This window comes from Gobio gobio, assembly GCF_949357685.1.
Source record: "Gobio gobio genome assembly, chromosome: 18".
NCBI lineage: Eukaryota > Metazoa > Chordata > Actinopteri > Cypriniformes > Gobionidae > Gobio > Gobio gobio.
In genome coordinates, this window is record NC_137111.1 from 37,876,851 (window position 1) to 37,896,611 (window position 19,761).

Consider the following 19,761-nt stretch of genomic DNA (forward strand, 5'->3'; position numbering starts at 1 on the left):
ACGATATAATGGTCATGTTCACTATAAAAATATAAAGACAATAGATTTTTACTCTAAAAAGTAGTTAATTACGATATGAAGTACATGTACAGTACTTTATTGTACTGTAGGCATCTGTACTGTTATATAGAGGGCTGCATTGTTATGGATATCCGTGCAGAGCTTCTTTTTTATTTCAGTTCACAAATGTTTGATACAACATTAAACAGTTTTGTTATGCAGTTTCATTTTTGAAAATATTTTAATTATTTTGAAAGGTTATTAATGTTTTTTTGGGAAAAGAAAATGTGTGGACCACTGATCTATGTAGATCTGATGGCAGTTTAGAACGCGATGAGCAATCCTGTGGGGTGGACCATGTGACGGTCTCCATGGCAAGAGGTAGTAAACAAACTAATCCTGCGCGGACACATTGAATTGACTACAGCTGATTAATGCAGAGAGATGCCGATTAAAAAGGGAAAGAAGGGAAAGAAAGGAAAAGGGTGAGTAAAAAACATTACTCTGTCCGTAGATTTATTCATATAAACATTACAAATATTCTTGCGTTTGTATGAAAAACTGCGCATCCAACTGGTCGTAAGAATTTGAAAGGTAACGTTAACTTAATGTTTAAGGGCTCTTGAACTGAGTTCAGAGTGGGATTTTGGCGACGGTGGTTCTGATCTGAAAAATGACAATTCGTACAAATATAAACATATTTAATTCAGCATTTCTTATGCTGCCTTCACGTGCTATCGGTATTTGATGATTCCGACTTCTGAAGTCGTGATTACGAGCGCATTGCATTCAAGATTCAAAATGTTAGGGCGTTCATGTGCAATGTTTACCTAGGAAACTCGTATTTACGATAATTCCGAGAGCACGTGAAAGCAGTATTAGTGTGTGTGTGTGTGTGTGTGTGTGTGTGTGTGTGTGTGTGTGTGTGTGTGTGAGAGAGAGAGAGAAATGTGAAAACCTTTGGCCTAGGCTATTTCATTATATTTTATCCACATAATGCATCGCAGGCTATTCTTGCATTTGTCTATTTCAAAGATGGCAGAGAGGAGGCAAATGGCAAATTAATATTTCATAATAATTTTGAATATTTGTTTTTTTTTTATTTCCTTTTCTTTCCTTCTGAATCCAATGCCTGTTCACGTGCTTGTCATTCACTTGTCCAAATAAAATATTTGCTTGTCCAGAAAAAATAGATATTTGTGTGTGTGTGTGTGTGTGTGTGTGTGTGTGTGTGTGTGTGTGTGTGTGTGTGTGTGTGTTGTAAATATAATGTATTCTGAAGCAATATTCTCACCATTGTTCAATCAGCTTTGACATAATCTGCCCTTTTATCTGCATAACTTTTTTCCATAATCTTATATGCATCAGCTTTCATTTTATATTCTTAGACAGAATTTTCATTTTAGGTGAACTATCCCTTTAAAGTGCACCAAATAGGCTACTAAATAGTTCTTTAAAAATAAATAAAATAATCAAATGTAAAATAATATAAAATGTGTTCAGTTGCAAGTTCACATACTTGATCTCATGTTTTCTTATGGTTTATTGTTGAGCTGTCAAGTTGTCAATGTTGAAATAATCATTTCATGACGTATTCTTTATTTCTGTCCTTTATGGAATTGTTTTTTTGTTTTTGTTTTTTGTTTGGGGGGGGGGGGTATAGTCGTGAATGGGTGTCCCTTATTTTGCCACACTGAAGGTGGCAACCATACTTTCAACTCAAGTTCATTTTTTCAAGTATATATTCTTTATCACTGTTTTTCTTTGGTAAAACTTTTACTTCACAACATTCCAAAGCATAATGTGGTACTTTTTGCTGCACTATACACTATATTGCCAAAAGAACTGGGACAAAGGTGTTCCAATCACTTCCATGGCCACTGGAGTATAAAATCAAGCACCTAGGCATGCAGACGCTTCTACAAACATTTGTGAAAGAATGGGTCACTCTCAGGAGCTCAGTGAATTCAAGCGTGGGACCGGGATAGGTTGACATCTGTGCAATAAGTCCATTCATGAAATTTCCTCACAACTAAATATTCCAAGGTCAACTGTTAGTGGTATTATAACAATTGGGAACAACAACAACTCAGCCACGAAGTGGTAGGACACGTAAAATCACAGATCGGGGTCTGTTCATGCTGAGGCACACGGTGCAATAGCTATAATAATAATAATTAATAATTAGTTACATTTATATAGCGCTTTTCTAGGCACTCAAAGCGCTTTACATATAGAAGGGGGAATCTCCTCAACCACCACCAATGTGCAGCATCCACCTGGATGATGCGACGGCAGCCATATTGCGCCAGAACGCCCACCACACACCAGCTGATTGGTGGAGAGGAGAGGGGCCAATGGGCAAATTTGGCCAGGATGCCGGGGTTGCACCCCTACTCTTTATCGAAGGACATCTTGGGATTTTTAATGACCACAGAGAGTCAGGACCTCGGTTTAACGTCTCATCCGAAGGACGGTGCTTGTTACAGGATAGTGTCCCAATCACTATAGTGGGGTGTTAGGACCCACACAGACCACAGGGTGAGCACCCCCTGCTGGCCTCACTAACACCTCTACCAGCAGCTACCTGGTTTTCCCAGATGGTCTCCCATCCAGGTACTAACCAGGCTCAGCCCTGCTTATCTTCAGTGGGAAACCAGTCTTGGGCTTCAGGGTGATATGGCTGCTGGTTGACCTCCAAACTTTGTGTGGCCTTCAGATTAGCTCAAGAGCAGTGAGTAGAGAGCTTCATGGAATGGGTTTCCATGGCCGAGCAGCTGCATCCAAGCCTTACACCAAGTGCAATGCAAAGCGTCGGATGCAGTGGCGTAAAGCACCCCGCACAGACTCTAGAGCAGTGGAGACATGTTCTCTGGAGTGACAAATCACGCTTCTCTGTCTGGCAATCCAATGGACGAGTCTAGATTTGCCGTTTGCCAGGAGAACGGTACTTGCCTGACTGCATTGTGCCAAGTGTAAAGTTTGGTGGAGGGGGAATTATGGTGTGGTGTTGTTTTTCAGGGATTGGGCTTGGCCCCGGCCTCTTAGTTCCATGACTGCGCACCAGTGCACAAAGCAAGGTCCATAAAGACATGGATGAACAAGTTTGAACTTGACTGGCCTGCACAGAGTCCTGACCTCAACCCGATAGAACACTTTTAGGATGAATTAGAGCAGAGACTGCGAGCCAGGCCTTCTCGACCAACATCAGTGCCTGACCTTACAAATGCACTTCTAGAAGAAGGATAAAAAATTCCCATAAACACACTCCTAAACCTTGTGGAAAGCCTTCCCAGAAGAGTTGAAGCTGTTATAGCTGCTAAGGGTGGGCCAACTCTTTATTAAACCCTACGGATTAAGAATGGGATGTGCATGTAAAGGCAGGCATCCTAAAACTTTTGGCAATATAGTGTATTTCATAAATAAACGTGTTTTTTTTTTAATTTCACCTAAATTCTTAATTACATAAAAAATGTAGTACTTTCTTACTTGTACTTGAGTAAAAGTAAGAACTAAATTTTGTATGTATTTAAGTATTAAAGGATATTCAAAATTAAACGTAGTGCGGTAAAAAGTACAATATTAGGCTTTGGAATGTTGTGAAGTAAAAGTTTTCCAATGAATCTGATAAAGTACAGACACTTGAAAAATGTACTTAAGCAGAGTAAAAAAAATACTACTGTCCACCTCTGGTTATATCTGACTGCATAGTTTTACTTTATGATGTTGGTGATGATTCACCTTCCTCTTAATTTTTTTTATATAGAAAAGGGAAAAAAGATGGCAAGCAAGAGTCCAAACGGGATAAGGAGTCTGATATAGAGAAGGCGAAGGCAAACGCGGCTCTGTGGGAGGCCAGGTGTGATATGACAGAGAGTTCACGCGTGGAGTATTCTGAAGCAGCGCGACGACTGAGCAAAGCCAACCAGCAGCTCACTGATCTACAGCACAACACAGAGAAGAGCTCCATCGACATCATCGCTGTTCTGAGGAAGAAAGACCTGCAAAATGAAGAGAGGGTATATTGGATGCATTTGATTTTTTTGTTCAAAGCTACAGGCACACGAATGAAAAAACAAATCTGTCCTTTCACTGTCTCAGTTAACTATAGACTATAGACAATATAGTCTGGCTATGAGTAACCCACTCCTAGCCAAAATAACCTTGAATTTGGTTACACGTCAGTTTTCCCAAAATAACTTGCGAGATGTATAATATTCCATCATGTAAGCAAAGTCAACAGTGATTGCAAGGTGTCTGGTTTCCTTTCTTTGACATGTTCATGTTCTAGGTGACTCTTGCTCTATGGTTAGACATCTATACAATTTTCACTGACTACCCACATTTAGCCTTGTTTTAGCCTAGACATCAGGGCTGTGTTTGGACAGCTATTAGATGTCTTTTAAACGCAAAATTGCTTGGTGGGTTATGACAGATTTTCATTTTGAGTGAACTAACTCTTTAAAATGTTGTCTTCTCAGATCACTGCACTGGAACAACAAATACAGCTTGAGAAAACAAGGGCTTCTCAGGAAAACGAGAATTTGGTAAGATGCCTTTCCTCATATGGGAAAACTGGAATAAATTCAGTTATAGTGCTCATCATTGTTGTTTTGAGTTTTATTTTGCCCCTTTAATCTGTTAGCAATACAAAGATTGCAATATCACAGAAAATACATCATCAATAAAAATGTATAAAATCATGAAAAAGTGTTTTGAAACAATAAGAAATGAAATCCAGTCATCCAGTTTAATTACAAAATAAATGGCCATCCATTTAAATAGTAAATAAATACAGGCGTTCATTTTAAAAAGGTCATCAGTGTTGCCATCAGCATTATTTTAGTATTATTTATATTGTAGTAGTATTTGTTGTATATGTTGTAGTATTTAATAATTTGAATTAGCTTTTACCTTTAGGCTTTCGTCTTAATTTTAGTTTATTTTTTAGTAATTTTGTGCTTTTATCATTTTTACTGTTTTGTTTTATATATATATATATATACACTCACCTAAAGGATTATTAGGAACACCATACTAATACTGTGTTTGACCCCCTTTCGCCTTCAGAACTGCCTTAATTCTACGTGGCATTGATTCAACAAGGTGCTGAAAGCATTCTTTAGAAATGTTGGCCCATATTGATAGGATAGCATCTTGCAGTTGATGGAGATTTGTGGGATGCACATCCAGGGCATGAAGCTCCCGTTCCACCACATCCCAAAGATGCTCTATTGGGTTGAGATCTGGTGACTGTGGGGGCCATTTTAGTACAGTGAACTCATTGTAATGTTCAAGAAACCAATTTGAAATGATTCAAGCTTTGTGACATGGTGCATTATCCTGCTGGAAGTAGCCATCAGAGGATGGGTACATGGTGGTCATAAAGGGATGGACATGGTCAGAAACAATACTCAGGTAGGCCTAAGCTCTAAGGGGCCTAAAGTGTGCCAAGAAAACATCCCCACACCATTACACCACCACCACCAGCCTGCACAGTGGTAACAAGGCATGATGGATCCATGTTCTCATTCTGTTTACGCCAAATTCTGACTCTGCCATCCGAATGTCTCAACCGAAATCGAGACTCATCAGACCAGGCAACTTTTTTCCAGTCTTCAACTGTCCAATTTTGGTGAGCTCGTGCAAATTGTAGTCTTTTTTTCCTATTTGTAGTGGAGATGAGTGGTACCCGGTGGGGTCTTCTGCTGTTGTAGCCCATCCGCCTCAAGGTTGTGCGTGTTGTGGCTTCACAATGCTTTGCTGCATACCTTGGTTGTAACGAGTGGTTATTTCAGTCACAGTTGCTCTTCTATCAGCTTGAATCAGTTGGGCCATTGTCCTCTGACCTCTAGCATCAACAAGGCATTTTCGCCCACAGGACTGACGCATACTGGATGTTTTTCCCTTTGCACACCATTCTTTGTAAACCCTAGAAATGGTTGTGCGTGAAAATCCCAGTAACTGAGCAGATTGTGAAATACTCAGACCGGCCCGTCTGGCACCAACAACCATGCCACGCTCAAAATTGCTTAAATCACCTTTCTTTCCCATTCTGACATTCATTTTGGAGTTCAGGAGATTGTCTTGACCAGGACCACACCCCTAAATGCATTGAAGCAACTGCCATGTGATTGGTTGATTAGATAATTGCATTAATGAGAAATTTAACTGGTGTTCCTAATAATCCTTTAGGTGAGTGTGTGTATATATATATATATATATATATATTTAGCTCTTTTTTCCGTTCATTTGTAATTTGTTTGTTGTTTAATTTTAAGTTTTTAATTTAATATTTATATATAATTTTGTTTCAGCTTTATTTCAATAACCAAATTTAATGAGTTAATATAGTTTTATTAAAAAATTTTAGGTAACATTAACCATACTGATTGGCATTACAGGTCACTGAATTCACGCTGAAGATCAATGAGCTGGAGGAGAAATTTAACAAGAGATCTAGCGAGTTCAACGTGATTCAGGAGGAGCTTAAGCTCATCAATGACTTCCGTAGGAAGAAGCCCCAAATGGAGCAAGATCTCAAAAATGTATAATGCAATCTATTGACTTTATGTACACATTATACAAAAGTATATCTGTTTTAACCCTTAAGGATGCTGTGTTGAAAATCCTTTACCTAATTTATACTTTATCTTATCAATTATCAAAATGATACAGCGTAAGGGATAACGCCCCATTGTTTTGTACAGATGAAAGAAACTATGGACAACGCTGATCTAGAACACAAGAAAACACTTGCAAGAATGGAGCAGAAGTTCTTCAATGATAAGGTATTTATACTGAGAGAAAAAAAATATTTCAACAAAATCTCTCATTCACTCTCTCAGCGTCTCTCCTACTTTCTCTTTAGGTTCAGCTAGAGAAGGATGCTGAGCAAAAGATTGCTGTGCTGGCAGAAAAAGCTCACAATGAAGCCATCATGTAAGCATCTTCTCCATCTATCCCAACACCACTAAACATTTCTACCTGATACCACTGTCTGTGAGATACATTTTACATGAGATAAATGAGATGACATCCTCCATCTTGGCCCCATCAGACAGCTGGATGACGCATCTCGCTCGATGTTCAAGGAGAATGTGCGTCTAAATAAGGCATTGGGTTACCACATCAAAGAGGTGGAGGATCTGCGGAAGAGAAATACTGCGCTGGCAGAAGAGAACGACATCCTTAGTCTGCATCAGGTGACATCACAACACGCCATATTAGTTACCATTTTTGCAGTGTAGTTCACCTATACTACCGGTCAAAAGGTTGGAAATAAATTAATACTTTTATTCAGGAAGGATGCATAAAATTGGTCAAAAGTGACTGTAAATACTTTTGCATTATTATAAAAATTGTTCTATTTGACCTTTCTATTCATCAAAGAATCCTGAAAAAATATCACGGTTTCCACAAAAATACTAAGCAGTGTAAATGTTGGAAATTTTTCTAAGAAATGTTTCTTGAGCAAATCAACATATTAGAATGATTTCTAAATGAAGACTAGAGTAATGATGCTGAAAATTCAGCTTTGCCATCACAGGAATAAATTACATTTTCAAATATAATAAAATAGAAAACAGTTATTTTAAATTGTAATAATAATTCACAATATTACTGTTTTTATTTGTGATCAGATCATTTTTGCACTGTGACATTATTTAATTTCCATTAAGTACTAATTTGTTAGTATTCTACTGTTATAAACTGTAAAATAATACAATACAATATGTAATAATAATACAATAATACACATTTTACAATTGCAAGTATACATCATGGTTCTGATTTTAATTTATACAGATTGAAAAAAGATCTGGACGGGATGACAATTACGAGAATGGATATAAAAAAAAAAATAAAAATAAAAAAAAATATATATATATATATATATGTGCTTATGAATTAAAAAAATGGTTCTAAATAGGTTTATCCCAGTAATCACCGTCAAAAGTCATGGAAATTCATGGTCAAATGGTGTGAGGCTAACAAAAAGGGGCATTATGAAGAAACACAGAAACTAAAAATTAAATAATCTGTTATGTCATTTATTTTATTAAACTATATTGTATTCATTATAATTGATGTACTGTATATTATATTAATTATTGCATTTATAATTACAACACCTTTCTTGTGCACCCACACAAACATACATACATACACACACACACACATGTACAAATACAAATTTTAAAAAGTAAAACATTTTGCTTACTAGACCCTTGGAAAAAACAGTCTACTATAAAGCTTGCCTATGAAGCAGCAGACATTGATAATAAACCCAGAATTTAATTCACCCTGCAGGAGATGAGCCAGGACACCTCGAATGACACCATATCTATGCTTACAGCCCAGCGGACCACAATTTCTGAGCTGAGGGCGAAGGTGTTGACTCTGGAGCAGACCCTTGTCAGCATGGTGGCTGAGTTTGAGTGGAAGAAGGGTGACATCAAGCAGCGTGCTGCTGTCAGAACTCAGGCCAGCGGAGTAGAGCTGGACAAACTGCAGAAGCTCCTGAGCGTACGGGACAGGGAGTTGAGCCGATTGAAGAGAGTAGCCCGCAGCGTCGTGGAGCAGTGCTCAGACATGGAGATCCTCTTCCATGAGGCTCTAAATCATGTGAAGCAGGAGATGTTAACGCACAGGTGCACTTCATCATTCACTCACCTTGCAAAAAACAAACAAACACACCTTGAGAGTACATGCTTTCACTGTTTGATGTAGTCTAGTTTTCAATCTCTTAGATGCCATGGACCCCCAGATATGATCATGCTCATGTGATGAATCCAAGGCATCTGTCTTTTATAAACACCCAATTTATACACTTAAAAAAACTTTTATAATTGTATAATAATATATTGATGTGATTTTATAATCATTTTTCAATCTCATTTTTATTTAAATTAATAAAAAAATGCATTTATTTATTTTTATCTAATTAAATATATTTCATAGATTAATAACTAATATTTTTATATTTTATTTGAATAACAATTGTTTGTTCATTAATTTATTTTAATCACATTTTTTAATTACTTATTTATTTTAATCTTAGTTTGAAAACCCCTGGCCTAGTAGAATCCAGCTCAAATGCCCTCAAAATTCAACATATACAGGTCCATTTTCCCCAATGAATTTTGTCTTATATTTATAGATAAAATCCCAGAAGGTATTGAGGTCTTTTTGGTCAATATCACACCCCCCCAATTCATTCTAGGGATAAAAGTTAACAAGCAAGCGTTCCAGACTCCATTTTACTGCAGAAACTTCAAGCCATGTGTAGAGACATTATGTTATAAGATACATTATGTTATCCAGACAGGAAGGAGAGGTGAATCGTAGCAGACGGATGGATGAGTTCTTATCAGGCAAAAGGGAGGACAATCACTTTCCCACCATCAACAAATCATCCCACAGCACCAACAACATTTCCATTGGTATGGAAGCGGCCGAAAAAGGGTAAGTCTTAAACCTTTTGTGTGTGCTTTTTGGACATTTTTTAAAATTCTGATGAAATGACAACTCAACATGTTATTATTACCTTGACGATGCGTATCCATAACAAATCTGTCCGTTATTTCTTCAGCAATCTAAAGAAAGACAAAATTAACATATCAGAGATGACCTGGGAGCAAAAAGAAAGAGTTCTCAGACTGCTCTTTGCCAAAATAAATGGCCTGAAATCAAAGTAAGTACTTGCTAACAGATACTGAACTGTATCTTAGGTGATAAAAAATTTGGCACAAATGTTGGAATATATGTGACATTTTAACCTTATTATGCACATGAAACCACATTAAGATAAATGGTAAATTAGTCATAATCTCCTAAATTATTTTTGGAACAATTAACCTTGAAAGAAAACAGTTGGTGAGACAAAGATAGTGATAATGACCGTATAGTAAAAATAAATATATAGCTTATTTGCACTTATCAGTTTAACTAAATATTTTTTAAAAAACAGAAACTGACTCAAAGGAGTAATAAGTGTGTATTTTTGTGTATTTTTTTCTACATTTCTGAAGGAAACCAATTCATGCTACGGCATTGGCAGATTCTGAATGGAACCAGTGTAGCAGCAATCCAGGGTGAGACATGCTAACAGGTTTTCTGGTTGATAAAAAAAAGATATCAACTTATCAATGAAACTGAAATATTTCTATTGTAATTTTAAGTGCCCCTAATATGCTATTTAAAGGCTCCTCTTTTTTGACGGTCTTTCTCCTACAATAGGTGTACATGCATCCAAGTTAAAAAAAAAAACAATTTTTCTCATAATATACATTGCAGTATTACCTCTTTTCTCATTGCATTTGAAACATTTTGATGTCCTAATAGTATTTCGACACCCCAGGGTTGCTGGTTGGCGTAAAACACTGGAAGCCAGCAAACAAACTAGGTCAGAGATTGCAAATTGTACCTGACCTAAAAATCATCAGCAATAAAACATTGCAAATGTACACATTAGCTGATCAACAATGTAAGAATCGTCGCTTTCCAGTTGCAGTGGCAACTTGTGTGAGCGTCAATTCTGAGGAAGATGGGGTGGGGAAACAACTCTCTCCAGAAATTTGAATTTGGATTGCAGTACCCATTTCAACCACTAGTGCATGAGTACAAAGGCCCTGTCCCAAATGGCACACTTCATATGCACTTTCGGTCTTGTGGACTTACAATGGCTGCCACGCGTGCGCGTGTCCGTCAAGTCCACGAGACTGTAGGGTGTCCCATTTGTCATTTTAGGTCTCGGAAGGGTGCTCGTGAGCGCCCCCTTTGCTGTCGATGCGCACTTCTGCCGAGCCCGCACTGGTGCGGGTTCTGCAGCGGACTTCTTCCCGACAGTCAAAACGGCGTTATGTCATGAAAGTGCGGACTCGTAGGAAGACCGCAAGGGTTTAGGGTTCCATTTGGGACAGGGCCATACTGTTTAGTGCAGGGTTCCTCAAATCTTGCCCTGGAGGGCCAATGTGCTGCAGTGTTTAGCTCCAACCCTGATCCAATCATTTGGGACACGACTAATAGACTCATAATGCAGTGATCTTTCTGTCTTTTCCACAGGAATGAAGATGAGGAATCCCATGCGACCTTTTTAACCCAAGCAGCAGTTTCCAGTATGAGTTCCAGTGATAATTCCAGTGCTCTGCTAGACCCTTAGATCACATGACCTCATCACAGATAAGAGAGCTAAATAGTGTATAAGTTGGAAATTGCATATGATATACCAAGAAGTGTTCATGTCTATACCACAACTTAAAAGGAGACCAAAGTTGTTGTTTTATACATGTAGAGATGCCAGCGTACCAATACTGATAATACGGTGTTAAAGATTACACAAATTGCGTAAAATAACCGTATTCAGGAAAGACTTTAAAAGTATTTGCATGACACAACCCACAATTCTGAATGGCTATTTATTGCAAACAAATAATTCAAACTGTATTTAATATAACAGACAGAAAATAAGTTTAACAGTTTACTAAACATGGCCATAGTTTAGACTTTGCTGATGATTTATATCTTCTAGTGCAGTTTTTATAGTTGAACTGTTTACAAGACAATGAATAACATAATAATTTCATGTAACTAAAATTGTTTGTTTTTTTTGAGGGAGGATGGTAACATTGTTGTCATACAAGCTAATTTTCCTAAGTAATGATGTATTTTTGAAAATGTAAGAAATACTGTATTATGTTGGTGACTCATATTAAAGTTGGCATTAATATGAACCATTGTACAATAATCGTTTTCATGAACGGATACAGAATATATCATGAGGGGTCTACAGATCATCAGGATGGCGTTACAAACATGACCTCCCTGCACAGTGACAGTGCTTCTCAAGTAAATATAGAAGACTATTAATAGCATCATATACCAACATACAGCAAAACAGCTGCTCAGTGACCAAGCAAAGCCTCAGTACAAACAAACCGAGATCTTCAAATCAACTTCAAAGGTTAGAACATCAATTCAGAACTGGTTCTTATCACAACTGAACTTGTATACACTTGCCTCTTGGTTTTAAACAGAATGGGAGACTTTCAAAGCTTTGAACAAGACTTCTATCAGTCTGGATATTACATGGACAGTCAGCAGGGAGAGGTATATGGCTATGATCCAGCCTATGTTAATCCAGCATACCATGAAGTGTAAGTGTAATGTCGCTAACTGCATACATGTGTTTTATATAGCCTACCATTTATTAATGTATATCAGCTAACTTGTTTCTGTGTGCAATGTTAGTTGTGATTCATTGTTTACCATCTGATTATCAGTGATAATTCCGCGCATTTAGCAGATGAATATGCCACTACATCTTATACTGGACAAGTGTATCAGCCTGTAGCGCCACCCGAGCAAACAGAATGCATAGACTCATATGAGGAAGAACCGCCACTCTTAGAAGGTAATACAATTTTTTTTATAAAATATATTTAAGTTGAAGTGTGTAACTTCTGCACCACCAAATGGAAAAGAAAAAAGTCCAAAACAGAATACACCCCCAAAGTCGGCATAAAATAGAAATTGCGATTATTTTTATTCCTATCGTGACGTATATCGGCTTGAAACAGCTTTTCAGACGAGAAAAAATGTTGGGCGGGACTTGATTTGGCCCTTCGGGAATTGATTGAATCATTGAATTGCTCTTGCTGTGATGTTGTGTGAGTGACAGGTTGTCCCGCCTCCTCGTGCCAGTAAACGTCACCAGAGAAGAGAAGTCGCTGTAAGAAGGAGGGGAAGATATTTTTGATTAAAGATTAGAAAGATTGAAAAAATAATTTACAATAAATACTGCAATATTCCATAAAAAAATAAGAATTGTCCATTTTAATTTCATGGTGACTTTAATAAAAAATAAAAACAGCCACGCCTCCGACTCATGCCATTGGTCGAGTCAAGGGGCAGTCACATTTATCGTTGTTCAGCTCATCTTTGAGAGCGAGATTTTAACTGCAATACCTATCAGGAATTTCACTTGAGGGCGATTAGACTTCCCCATGCAGATTTCACAACAGGTTCAAGTTTTTCAAATTCCCCATGTTGATCAACAGAAAGCTGATTGGTTTGAAAATGACTTCTGTGCGAGTGGTGCTTCATATATCCCTATTGACAATAGACAATGGACCTTTTTTCCCTGTGAAATTTCGCTAATGTGGCGTTGCATATTTTGTTGATCCTGGAACAACATTCCTCTCCCCTATCCTTACCCTTAAACCTAACCCTACCCATACATTATACCTATGATAGGTTAAAAACACTGATGTAGAAGCACCTAACCCTGATTGTAAGCCTAAACTTGACAAACTGTAAACTTGTGCCTCTGATCTGATTGGTTGATTGGATGGTGGAGGAAAGAACCTCTGGCTAAGGATAAAGAACTGACATACTTCAGCTTTAAATGCTTTATGCATTAATCAACCTTAACAAAAAATATTTTCAAAATGAATTTTTTTTTATTATTTTTTTTTAGAGTTGGGCATTAACTTTGACCATATCTGGCAGAAGACTCTGACTGTGTTAAATCCACTGAAGCCTGCTGATGGCAGTATTATGAACGAGACAGACCTCACTGGGCCTATTCTCTTCTGCGTGGCTCTGGGAGCCACACTATTGATGGTACAAAGTACACCTTGAACCTTTAGCAAAACCATAACTAGAGGTACACAGTGATTTATATTGCGCAGAGGAAATGCAAACATATGTAATGTCCAGAGCACGTACCTGTGTATTTGTGTGGATTCTCTCCGCAGGCAGGGAAAGTGCACTTTGGATATGTGTATGGCATCAGTGCTCTGGGATGTGTTGGGATATACACGCTGTTGAACCTGATGAGCATTTACAGCATATCCTGTGGATGTGTGGCGAGTGTCCTGGGATACTGTCTCCTGCCAATGGTTGCGCTCGCTGCCTTTGCTGTTGTTTTTTCACTTCAGTGAGTATCCATAACTCTATAGAAGCATTTTCCATTCCATTTCTTTAATTGTTTTATAGCCACTAACAAAAAGCAGTTTTAGGCCACTACATTTGTCCAGGTCTATTTACATTTGCCATACACTCTTTAAAAAAAGGTTCTTTATTGGTGTGTATGGTTCCATGAAGAACCTTTAACACCCATGGAACCTTTCCATTGTATGAAAAAGATATCATATTAATATAATGAACCTAGTTCAGTCATGAAACTCTAGATGGCATATGCTGATTATTCCTTTACAAGCCATCTCACCGTGGCACAAGCTGATTGGCTTTGCTGATTCTGCAATGAGATTGCTTGCTCAACATTTAAATAGTCTGGGTTAGTCCTGCAGCGTACTGAGTTCCTCTGAAACCATCCACCTCCACCTGTCTAGATCTGCTACGGGATGTATGTATGTTGTTTATTCATGCAGGAACAGCACAACATTACATTACAGCAGTGTGTCTGTGTATCTATTAGCAGCAGTATAGCAGATGAAGTCTGCCAAGACCAAATACATTAATTGAAAAGATATTTGGGAAGCCCAAAATGGTTCTATGGCATTCAATACGAAAACCCCCTTTTGGAACCTTATTTTTAAGAGTGTATTATTTCAGGTACATTGCATTTGAATAACAAATGGCTTTTATTTTAATGCAGAGGGCTCTTGGGAACGCTGTTGGCCTTGCTTGTGGTTGGCTGGTGCAGTCTATCAGCTTCTAAGATCTTCAGTTCCACTCTTAACATGAGTGGGCAGCAGCTGCTGGTGGCCTATCCATGCGCTCTTCTCTACGGGGTCTTCGCTCTCCTTACTGTCTTCTGATAAATGTGAACTACACTCTTAATAAAATGGTGCTATATGGCACTAAAAGTGGTTCTTGGCTCGTAATCATAGGGGAACCACTTTTGGTGCTATATAGCACCATATCTTAACAGGTTCTATGGTTGCGATGCTATATAGCACCTCAGTCATCCCAAAGAACCGCTGAAGAACCACTGAAGCACCAAGATTTGGTGCTATACAGCACTTAAAGTGGTTCCCCTATGATTACGAGGCAAATAACTACTTTTAGTGCTATATAGCACCATTTTTTTTAGAGTGTATCAGAAATAATCACTCTAAGATCAGATGAAAATCCAGTGCATATAATGCACATTGCTGTCAAAGTGGCAACAAATCAATGTTACTGTAAATCCGAAATTTTGAGATGAATAAAAACAAAACTGTTATAGAATTTCATTGGGTTAGCAGAATCATTATTGATTTTGGAATGCACACATAATCAGATACTATGAACTCGGCCACACTAATTCATGCTAAGCTTGATCCCAGGCAGTGAGAGATAGTGAATTTATCTCACTCTCTGGGATAAAGCTGAATAATGCAAAGAAGGCTGAGCTAAACCTTATTCAATAAAATCTTATTCATACAAGATATTGACAAAAAAAAAAAATAATAATTATGCACCTCTTGATTGAAATAAATGTTGTGATCGAGGTGCATAAATGTTTGGCCAAGATAGATCTTGTATCGAAAATGCAAGAGTCAAGCACTTTGTAAAGTCTACACCAGCACATCCCAAAGAATTTCAATGTCTGGACTCAGAGGTGCCAATTCATGTGTGAAAATGATTTTCCTTGCTCACTCCCAACCGTTCTTTCACAATTTTAGCCTGAAGAATCTTGGCTTTGTCATCCTGGAATATGGCCATGATGTGTCTTCCTATGGTTGTTTAAGAAATGAAAAGCTACACACTCCATCAGTTAGGGTTAGAAGAACTGTTCCCAAACATATAACATACTAGAAACATCATAATCACTGCAATAATGATCCAATCATAGACTAAGTATTTGCCATTTAAATCCAAACAGCAACCCTTTTTTGGCCGGACAGTTTATATTATGTTTATTCTTGTTCATTATTGAATACATTTATGTGTGGAGGAAGCAGCTTTTTTGTTTGACTTAATTTATAAAGTTATCAAGTTAATTGCTTATGCATAATTATTCAAAAATTAACATTCAAGAAAGTATCAATAAAAATCAAAAGGTTGGTGTGACTTTTGTTTTTATTGCATTAAAATGTGACATAAATATGTATAAAAACATCATATTTTCTACAAAAACATCATCATAATTTCATCACAAACAATAAAAGGTCAAAATAAAGAAATTGCACCCCAAACATAGGCTAAAAGAACATTCCAAGCAACCAGTTGACTTTCCAGATTCCTTCGGTTCCTTTATTCAAAAATTCTTTAGCAAAAAGTTAATGTAAAATATATTTACAGAACCACAATATACACAAATATTGAAAAACACATAAAAGCAAAAACGTTGGCCGCTGTTCATCACTTTCACTCGCTTAAGCCTGTTGCACATCCACCCTGGGTGACGCCCTATTTTGTGACCCAGCATCCTCTGCAAGCAATCTCATGGTCTTTTAGGCCGGTTCAAAATATGCGAGTCCTTTGAGAGACACATATTTATTAGATATTATAGATCAATGGTGTAACAGTCCTCAATAATATAACAACTGGCAACTTGAAACTTAGTAAGAGTCATAATTATAAATAAATCTGAAATTTGCTTATGTTAGAAGGAGGGCAAATATACAAAATTTTTAAGAGTAAATGTGGCTTACAGGTTCGTAACAGTACATTAAAACATATTGAAGTAAAAAATATGTATTCTAAAAGTTAAGTTTGAACCTACCTAACTAAATTTTTTTTATTAATTTTGTACACAAACATAAATTGCGCCACATAAGAACTTAACAAAATTAGTAAAAAAAAGTCTGGACTGGGTAGTGAAGTCAAAGAAGCCAACAAATACGTGAACTGTTATTTAAAAGCACAGGGTGCAGTTATTTCATAATTTGTATATTAAAGTTAAAATGTTAAAATAATAAACAGGTATGTCCAAACTTTAACTTTTAACTTAACACTCGGAAACCCTTAATGAAATATAATAATTCTTATAATAATAAACAATCCACTGATAATTGGGAATAATTATAAATAGGCATTCTATAATTTTGCTCTGAATGTAACAAGCAAGACCTTACATTTCATGAAATCATAATTTTTGCATAAAAATCCACATTCTTGTGTTTAATTGCCATGTATAACACATTGCAGAAGATAGGCCCACATTCTTTATTTTTCTACGTTGTGATTTCTTATTTCTTGTGATTTTTGGGTGAAATATAACCTGGAATAACCTTGAAATGTTATTCTGTAAACATAGCCTCTCTTACAGCAATTAGTCACTCATTAATCCCAAATGGCGTAATAAGGGTGATTGAGTTCCTTTTTCCAGCTATAGAAACTCACTCTTCCATTCTCATTTTCTTCTCTTATGAATAAAAAATCCGTTTACAGCTGTTTTAAACATAAATAAATGTATTAAGTAACTCTATTGCTCTAAATAGAACTTACCCCGTATATTTTGGACAGGTTGTTAAACAACACCTGTCCCGCGCTCACTTTGTCTCTCACGCCCCGAATGGTTCCGTTCTTGCTGAAGATGTTCACGCGTTTCCCGGTGAAAAGCTTCTCCTTGGTTAAACTAGCGTACATGAGCAGCTCGTCGGGTTCGCTGCCGCTGTCGTCCGGTTCTGGTCCCACCAGGCCGCTCAGGTGGCTGTTCGCCTCCGTGATGACGGGCGAGCTCGCGCGCTCTGGCTCAGGCTCTGAGCTCACAGTGGTGTCCGTGTCCGCGGAGTCTTCGAGCGCGTGCTCTCTGAACACCTCCTGCAGGACGCGACCGCTGTGCGCGGACGCGACGCGGAACCTCACTCTCCTCGGTCCTCGGTCCTCCTCAGCCCTGGATGTGCGTCGCTCCATTCTGCCTTTTAAAAAACATCTACATTATACACATTTTGTTTGCCTGAAATTAGAGTGTGCTCCTGGTAAAGTGCATTGCCGTGACATTAAAGGTCTACCCTGATCTGCAGATAAAGGCTTTGTGGCACGAGGGTGTTAATTCGACACCACATTCTTTAATATTTAATAAACATTATCCATGGAAACCGTGGAAGCCGACTTGTGTTCTCTTATGAATAAAAGATAACTCACGTGTGGGTCAACGAACATAGTGTGTATAACTAATAACAAAAGCACCTTAAGTGTGAAATGGGTTTTTACCCACTTTTGGGAAAATTGTTAGGCTAGAGGTGTCTTGAAATTTATCTAGGTTAGTGAGCAGATCCATATTGAAGTAATACTTTCAATATTGATATGAAAATATAAATATCCTTTTCTTTCAATTAATAATAAATAATAATAAAAACTGTGCCATATATAGGTAAAGTGGCCCCACAAATCCTGGTGACCTAAAAATATCTGAATTTCCTTGCATTTTACAAAAGATCAAACCATGTGGCATATGCAAACAAATGATAGTTTTCTCAGAACATCAACTTTTGTCACTCAGAACGTGTCCAAGACGAGGTCTCTTCATGTTCTAAACAAATTTCATTATGTAAAATGTTTTGTGTGTATTTATGAAACATTATCTAAGTGTATTGCAAATCCTGATGTTTCCAGGCAGTGACGGGTCCCACGAGTTTGAAGCTCAAAAACGTGCATCCATCCATTATAAACGTAGCTCAGGCTCCGGGGGGTTAATAAAGGCTTTCTGAAGTGAAGCAATGTTTTTTTGTAAAAAAAAAAAAAAAAAATCCATATTTAAAACTTTATAAAATAAAATATCTAGCTTCCGGCGGACGGCCTTCCTTATTCAACTTACTCAGAAAGTGTAATGCCTCTTGCAATTCAAAACGCTTACGCTACATACGACGTCATACGTTGCGCCAGTTATGCTTTTTCCGTAAGTTAAATACGGTAGGCGGTCTGGTAGAAGCTAGATATTTTACTTTATAACATGTTATATTTTTCTTACACAAACGCATCGCTTCAGAAGGCCTTTATTAACCCCCCGGAGCTGTGTGGAGTATAAAGGATGGATGCACTTTTTTGAGCTTCAAACTCGTGGGACCCGTTCACTGCCATTATAAAGCTTGGAAACATCAGGATTTACGATACACTTATAATGCTTCATAAATACACACAAAAATTTGTACATAATGACATTTGTTTAGAACATGAAGAGACCTCGTCTTGGACACTTTCTGAGAGACAAAAGTTGATGTTCTGAGAAAACTATCACTTGTTTGCATGTTGGTTTGATCTTTTGTATAATGCAAGGAAATTCTGGAAGACGCTGCCATTATAAAGCATGGGTATTTATTATAACTCTGATTGTGTTCATCAAAAAGAAGAAAGTCATATGTCTTGAGGGTGAGTAAATCATGGGACATTTTTCTTTTTTAAGTAAACTTTAAGCCCCCAAAATGTCAGGTGGTGCAACTGTCCAAACAAATGACTGTTATCCATTTGTCTAAGAACAATAAAACTAAGAATAGTTTATTTATAACTAAATACTATGGCATCTTTTTATGGTTGAAACCTTTCATATTATAAGCACATTCTAAACATATCAGTATAGTTTAAAAGCTGTTAAGATAATTGAAAAACTTTTGTCCAGCTATTTGTATATTCTCAAATGTCAGTGTGGCACGACTGCAAACATGGCTCTTTTTTTTAATGAATTTAAAATGTAATACCAGTAAACATGATATAATGCATCATTCAGAGGAGGCCAACTGATCCTTGTGGCAGAATGAAAAGGTTTGTAGATCTCTCTCAAATACTGGTAAAAACTGCTAATTTCAAGTATGGTACACTTTCCATGTCAAGTGGTACAACTACAGTATATACATACAACTATTTGAT

At 37.3% G+C, this 19,761-nt stretch overlaps 2 protein-coding genes across 2 annotated transcripts; both read left to right on the top strand.

The window, feature by feature from the left end:
* The first annotated feature begins 380 nt into the window (after positions 1-380).
* On the top strand, positions 381-11,733 carry bbof1b (basal body orientation factor 1b). The gene is made up of 12 exons (XM_079842655.1): positions 381-485; positions 3,767-4,019; positions 4,482-4,547; positions 6,405-6,548; positions 6,711-6,791; positions 6,872-6,942; positions 7,061-7,205; positions 8,314-8,654; positions 9,328-9,468; positions 9,596-9,697; positions 10,035-10,097; positions 11,068-11,733. Exons 1-12 carry the CDS (start codon positions 445-447, stop codon positions 11,162-11,164), a joined length of 1,545 nt encoding a protein of 514 aa, XP_079698781.1. The 5' UTR covers positions 381-444; the 3' UTR covers positions 11,165-11,733.
* Positions 11,734-11,886: 153 nt separating this feature from the next.
* Positions 11,887-16,016, top strand: LOC307142113 (protein YIPF7). Its single transcript, XM_079842659.1, has 6 exons — positions 11,887-11,965; positions 12,039-12,158; positions 12,285-12,415; positions 13,481-13,626; positions 13,761-13,942; positions 14,624-16,016. Exons 2-6 carry the CDS (start codon positions 12,040-12,042, stop codon positions 14,784-14,786), a joined length of 741 nt encoding a protein of 246 aa, XP_079698785.1. The 5' UTR covers positions 11,887-11,965; position 12,039; the 3' UTR covers positions 14,787-16,016.
* Positions 16,017-19,761: the final 3,745 nt, after the last annotated feature.